We start from the raw sequence: 6,997 nt of genomic DNA, 5'->3' as shown, positions 1-6,997 counted from the left end.
ACACCTCCTCCGGGGAGATCGAAACTGGAACTGAGCTCCCAGAGCCAGTGTTTCACCGAGATCATCTAAAGCAGCGATGCCCACATGGGAACCAGAGCCAAAACTGGAGATGGAAGAACTCTGCCCCTCGTGAGAGGAGATCTAAGAGCTGCACCCTTCCTCAAAGAGAATCCTAAACTGGAAGAGACTGAACTAAAAAACCATTATGTTTGCATTAAGTACCATCACCGTTTCATTTGCCCGGCGTGGTCTGAGATTTAAGTGTTTGTTTTCAATTTTGTTTTTTCTGTTTGCTTAATGTGTTTTGTTATTGAGTTTTTGTTGTCCCACAAAGCAAAATGGGTGCTCTGTGGAGGAGGTGAAATTTTAAGGTGTATGTTTGGAAACATTTTAAGCTCATAATTAAAATTAAAATTAAAAAAAGAAAAATAAAATAAAAAAAAAGGAGCAGATGTGGCAGCGGTCTCAGGGAGACAAAGAGTTACATTGTCCCACCCCAAACCCCTTGAGAAGGGCAGCCCAGGTGTTCTGATTGGGTTTGAGTCCCTGGGGGGTTCTGCCTTGCTGTGCTTCTACTGGTCCCTGACCCTGAACTCCACCCTCAAGGGTGGAAACCCTCGGGGGTTCTGTCCCTCAAAAACCCCTGCTGTGCCTCTGTTCGGGGCTCTCTGTTCTGGACCTGACTTTGTTCCCATGCTGAATAAATGGTTTCATGAACGGGAGCCCGTCTCGGTTGGTGTTTGATGCTGGTCCCCAGAATCCTGCTGCTTCTCTGGACCAGATCCTGGAGTTGCGGACTGCAACAGCAGGGTATTGGATGAAATACACAAATTGACACATTGGGGGACGCAGGGTCTATGTGACCACTCCTTGAGGGAGAACATCTGCATAGGGGTTTATGATATAGCAAAGGCCATCACTCAGGGCTGTGTAATGTGTCAAAGGGTAAACCAACGAGTGATGACGAAACCCGTACCAGGGGGGAGGGAACTAGCGGAGAGACCCTTCTAAAATGTGTAAATTGATTTCACAGAAATGCCTCTAGGACAGGGATACAAACACCTGCTAGTGATCGTAGATAACCTGACCCATTGGCTAGAGGCTTTTCCCACTCGGAATGAAAGAGCGAGAGTAGTAGTCAAAATACTTTTGGAACATATTGTCCCCAGGTATGGGTTAATCAATAACATAGACTCGGACCAAGGCCCTGTACTAGTTTGAAATCAAACCAGTGAGAGATCGCAAGTCAGAATTATAATTTAATAGGAAAATGATAAAAAGAATAAATGCAATAATATCAAAAACACTGACAGAGTCAGAATACAGCCTGGAACCCTGTTAGGGTGATGGTAGTCGTCCAGATGAGGTGGTCTTGTTGAAGCGTGATCCTCTGGAAGAAAGGGGGTCTGGTCTTCAGCTGAAAGTCCAGCAGTAGCTCCTGTCCTCTGGAAGTCCCGTAGGTAAGGGCTGCTGTGGTGTTCGAATTCTCAGCTTATATCCAGTATGGAATGCTTGGCTCCTCCCTCGGGGAGGAGCATCTCACAATGGGATGGTGAGTCATGAGATAAGGCCTTGATGAGCCATTAACAGAAAACAGTCCAGGAGGAAGTTATCTCTGAGTCATGCAGCAAGGCAGTGGTGGGCCCATTAACAGGGGACAATACAGAGGGAAGTTATCTATGAGTCATGGGGCAGGGCATTGATGGGCCCATTAACAGAAGGTAGCCCGGGGAGGGGGGGGAGGCAGGGAGCACTGCCTCACCTGGTTTCAACAGTACATGAGGATGGTGATAGAATATACTGCAACCCAGGACATAATCCACCCCTTATTCTATTACCATCTACATAATTCCAAATCAGTACCTTCCTTAAACTCCACACACACACACACACATATATATATATATATACAATGGAACCTTACACACAGTTCTCACTTAAAATGAGGTCTCCTTGTGGCACACATCGGGTTTCCCCATCTTTCCGCATTACCCACCAAGTGCAACCAGGTCCTTGAGCGAAGAGAATCCCACGGATAGGTTTGCTCTTGCCTGAGGTGGGATTAATCCAAACAGTCTTTCCTAACATACCTCTCATGTGTACCACAGGGACTTTATCTCCATCCACCGTGTGCAAGGGTTCAGACTGGGCAGGACCAGCTCGATTGATGGATCCTCTGGTGTTAACCATCCAGGTGGCCTTTGCTAAGTTCACTTCCCAATTTTTGAAGGTTCCTCCACCAAGTGCTTTTAGGGTAGTCTTGAGTAGTCCATTGCACCGTTCAACTTTCCCAGCAGCTGGTGCATGATAAGGGATATGATAGATCCATTCAATTCCATGTTCTCTGGCCCAAGTACTTACGAGGCTGTTCTTGAAATGCGTCCCGTTGTCTGACTCGATTCTCTCAGGGGTGCCATGTCTCCAAAGGACTTGCTTTTCCAGGCCCAAGATGGTGTTCCGGGCAGTAGCATGAGGCACAGGGTATGTCTCCAGCCATCCAGTGGTTGCTTCCACCATGGTCAACACGTAGCGCTTGCCTTGGCGGGTTTGGGGAAGGGTGATGTAGTCAATTTGCCAGGCTTCCCCATACCTGTACTTGGATCATCTTCCACCGTACCACAGAGGCTTCACCCGCTTGGCCTGTTTGATTGCAGCGCAGGTCTCGCAGTTGTGGATAACCTGTGAGATGCTGTCCATAGTAAGGTCCACCCCTCGCTCATGAGCCCATCGGTACGTTGCATCTCGTCCCTGATGACCAGAGGCATCATGGGCCCAACGAGCTAAAAATAATTCTCCCTTGTGCTGCCAGTCCAGATCCACCTGTGATATTTTCACCTTGGCAGCTCGATCCACCTGCTCATTGTTACGGTGCTCTTCATTAGCCCGACTTTTGGGTACATGAGCATCCACGTGTCGAACCTTCACGATCAGCTTCTCCACCCGAGCGGCGATGTCCTGCCAAATCTCAGCGGCCCAGATGGGTTTCCCTCTGCGCTGCCAGTTGGCTTTTCTCCAGCGATCCAGCCATCCCCACAGAGCATTAGCTACCATCCAGGAGTCAGTGTAGAGATAGAGCCTCGGCCACTTCTCTCTTTCAGCAATATCTAAAGCCAGCTGGACAGCTTTAAGTTCTGCGACCTGACTCGATCCACCCTCTCCCTCGGTAGCTTGTGCAACTCGTCGTGTGGGGCTCCATACAGCAGCTTTCCATTTCCGGTTAGTGCTTACAATTCGGCAGGAACCATCGGTGAAGAGGGCATATCGTCTTTCACTCTCCGGTAGCTCATTATATGGTGGGGCTTCCTCAGCACGTGTCACTTGCTCCTCTTCTTCAGAAGATAATCCAAAAGTCTCACCTTCAGGCCAGTTTGTTATAATTTCCAGAATCCCAGGGCGGTTCAGGTTTCCAATACGGGCACGCTGTGTAATGAGGGCAATCCATTTGCTCCAAGTAGCATCGGTGGCATGATGCGTGGAAGGAATCTTTCCCTTGAACATCCACCCCAGCACCGGCAGTCGGGGTGCCAGAAGCAGCTGCGCTTCAGTACCAATGACCTCTGAGGCAGCTTGGACTCCTTCATAGGTGGCCAAAATTTCCTTCTCTGTTGGGGTGTAGTTGGCCTCGGATCCTCTGTAGCTTCGGCTCCAGAATCCCAGTGGTCGACCCCGAGTCTCACCAGGCACCTTCTGCCAAAGGCTCCAGGACAGACCATTGTTCCCGGCTGCAGAGTAGAGCACGTTTTTCACTTCTGGCCCCGTTCTGACTGGACCAAGGGCTACCGCATGAGCGATTTCCTGCTTGATCTGGGCGAAAGCTTGTTGCTGTTCAGGGCCCCAATGGAAATTGTTCTTCTTGCGGGTAACCAGGTAGAGAGGGCTCACAATCTGGCTATATTCAGGAATGTGCATTCTCCAAAAGCCTATGGCACCTAGGAAAGCTTGTGTTTCCTTCTTGTTGGTCGGTGGAGACATCGCAGTGATCTTATTGATGACTTCAGTGGGAATCTGACGCCGTCCATCTTGCCACTTTACCCCCAGGAACTGGATCTCCCGGGCAGGTCCCTTGACTTTGCTCCTCTTGATGGCAAAACCAGCCTTCAGGAGAATCTGGATGATCTTCTGTCCCTTCTCAAATACTTCTGCTGCCGTGTTCCCCCACACAATGATGTCATCAATGTACTGCAGGTGTTCTGGAGCCTCACCCTTTTCTAGCACAGTCTGGATCAGTCCATGGCAGATAGTAGGACTGTGCTTCCACCCCTGGGGCAATCGGTTCCAGGTATACTGCACACCCCTCCAGGTGAAGGCAAACTGAGGCCTGCACTCTGCTGCCAGAGGAATGGAGAAAAACGCATTTGCAATATCAATGGTCGCGTACCACTTTGCTGCCTTGGATTCCAGCTCATACTGAAGCTCCAGCATGTCTGGTACGGCTGCACTCAGTGGTGGCGTGACTTCATTCAGTCCACGGTAATCCACCGTCAGTCTCCATTCTCCACTGGACTTACGCACTGGCCATATGGGGCTGTTAAAGGGTGAACGAGCCTTGCTGACCACCCCTTGGCTCTCCAGCTCACGAATCATCGTATGGATGGGGACCACAGAGTCTCTGTCGGTGCGGTATTGCCGACGGTGCACTGTTGCTCTGGCAATTGGTACCTGTTGTTCTTCAACTCTCAGTAGTCCCACAGCAGAAGGGTTGTCTGAGAGACCAGGCAAGGTACTCAGTTGTCTGATGCCTTCTGTCTCTAGAGCAGCTATCCCAAAAGCCCAGCGATAACCTTTTGGGTCTTTGAAGTACCCGTTCCTGAGGTAATCTATGCCGAGGATGCATGGGGCCTCTGGACCAGTCACGATGGGGTGTTTCTGCCACTCATTCCCAGTTAAACTCACTTCAGCTTCCAGTACCGTGAGCTCCTGGGATCCCCCTGTCACCCCAGAAATAGAAATGGGTTCCGCTCCCACATACCTTGATGGCATTAGAGTGCATTGAGCGCCGGTATCAACCAAAGCCGTATATCTTTGTGGGTCAGATGTGCCAGGCCATCGGATCCACACTGTCCAATAGATCCGGTTGTCCCTCTCCTCTACCTGGCTAGAGGCAGGGACCCTCTAATCCTGGTCATGGTGCACGTTGCTCTCCTCCGGTGAATATGCTCTTGATGTCCCTTCAAGAGGATCACTCATATCATCATTTCTATACCTTCTGATGTTCTGGCCACGAGAGACCGGAGCGGCGCTGGCTCTAGATGAGCTCCTTGTGGTAGTTGTCCCTCTTTTTAGTTCACGTACCCGGGCTGCTAAGGAGGAGGTGGGTTTTCCATCCCACTTCCTCATGTCTTCTCCATGCTCCTGGAGAAAAAACCAGAGGTTACCTCGTGGAGTGTATCCTTTCTCCCTGGCTGGGGAATGCCTACTCCTAATAGCAGAGACTCTTGTTGGTTCTGGGGAGACGTGGTAAATTTCTTCCTTAAGTTCCTTTTTTAGTTTCTGATGGCCCTCTTCAATCAAGCTCCGGACTTGCTCAGCCAGCCTTGTTTCCACAGATGAGACATGGGTGCGAAACGGGGCAGTGACAGTGTCCTCGTAGATTCTTAGTTTATTGGCCAGGACACCCACCCTGTCCTCACCTTCCCTCCATTGCAGTGTTGCCAGGTAACGGGAGTACATCTCTGGTCCAAGCCGTGCAAATCTCAGCCACATCTGTGACGTGCACTGGACACCATCTGGGCTCTTAGGAAATCTCTCATCTTCTGCAAAAATGATCTCCAGCACAGCCAACTCCCTCAGGCATCGGATACCCTGTTCCATTGTGCTCCATTTTCCCTGGTGCACCTGGAGGTCTTCTTTGCAGAGGTATCTGTCCCTTACACTTGTCAGCAGTCGCCTCCAGAGGCTGAGAGTTTCTTGGGTTCTCCCAATCCCCTGGTCAATGACCACATCCCGGGACAGCGATCCCAGTTGCCTGGCCTCACTTCCATCCAGGATGGTGTCGTTTGCTGCAGCGTCCCAGATGCGGAGCAGCCAGGTTAGGATGGACTCGTTCGTCTGGCGGGTGAATTCCCTCCGCAGGTCACGCAGCTCACCTAGGGATAGAGAGCGAGTGATAATCTCTGGTTCTGTCTCCTCCGCTGCGTGTGAAGGTCCTGCCTCACCCTCATCAGTCACTATGCGGACTGATTTGCTTTTTGATTTCTTTTTCTGAATGGGGGCAACTTCTACCGGTTTAGGCTGCTCTGGTTCGGTGACTGTTTGTGTGGAGGTGCTCATGGCCCTTTTGGTTCCTTTCTCCTCTGTGGTAGTCTGCGTAGACATGGACGCTGTTGTTTTGCTCTTGGTTCCTTTCTCCTCTGTGGCAGTCTGAGTGGACACGGATGCTGTTGCTTTGCTCTTGGTTTCTTTCTCCTCTGTGGCAGTCTGCGTAGACACGGACGCTGTGGCTTTGCTCTTGGTTCCTTTCTCCTCTGTGGCAGTCTGTGTGGTCATGGATGCTGTTGCTCTGCTCTTGGTTCTTTTCTCTTCCTCCTCAAGAAGACGCTGTACCACACCAAACAGTGCTTTGTTTCTAAGCATGGTGTACATGGTGCAGGCCATGCAGAGAAAACAAAACAGCAAGACTAGGCTGTCCTTGGCATCCAGAGAGAACTCAATATTTTTAAAAACTGCTGTGCCTGACCTGAAAGGCTGGAAGAAACCACTCTCCACTCTTCCCACCAAGGGCAGGGTGCGATTGTTGAGAAGGTCCCAGATGTAGCAGCCCAGACTAGGACAAGCAAACAAAATTGAGTATATATTCCGAATGGTATTCATTGCCTCACAGGTTATCATGCCATAAGCATAATAAACCAATAAAGCAATTCTCATACCATTCCCTGGTCTCAACAGGAGCAATACAACAGGCAAGTAGTTCCCCATGTGAGGGAAAATATAGAGAGCAAGATACAGTACCCATATAGACAAGCCAACCACCATGGTGGATAGGTTTCTGTTAATATGA

General features: G+C 50.2%; 1 protein-coding gene across 5 annotated transcripts in view; it reads right to left on the bottom strand.

Annotated features, from left to right (window-relative positions):
* Positions 1-1,246: 1,246 nt before the first annotated feature.
* LOC147645241 (uncharacterized) overlaps positions 1,247-6,997 on the bottom strand; it is a 234,263-nt gene continuing 228,512 nt past the window's right edge. The window contains exons 2-4 of one of the 5 annotated variants that reach the window (XM_086874804.1): positions 6,223-6,763; positions 5,631-6,086; positions 1,247-5,352 (exon numbers count right to left, since the gene is read on the bottom strand). In XM_086874804.1, coding sequence (XP_086730930.1) covers positions 2,602-4,980 — 2,379 coding nt within the window. In that variant the 5' untranslated portion in view covers positions 4,981-5,352; positions 5,631-6,086; positions 6,223-6,763 and the 3' untranslated portion in view covers positions 1,247-2,601. Of the gene's footprint in view, positions 6,764-6,997 lie in introns of those variants that run through there. The other 4 variants (XM_086874805.1, XM_086874806.1, XM_086874807.1 and 1 more) reach the window with 4 other exon arrangements.

The sequence above is a fragment of the Cyanistes caeruleus genome, unplaced genomic scaffold (genome assembly GCF_971803275.1).
Source record: "Cyanistes caeruleus unplaced genomic scaffold, bCyaCae1.hap1.1 HAP1_SUPER_30, whole genome shotgun sequence".
Classification (NCBI taxonomy): domain Eukaryota; kingdom Metazoa; phylum Chordata; class Aves; order Passeriformes; family Paridae; genus Cyanistes; species Cyanistes caeruleus.
Note: the sequence above shows the minus strand (reverse complement) of the source record. Positions and strands in the feature narration are given on the sequence as shown.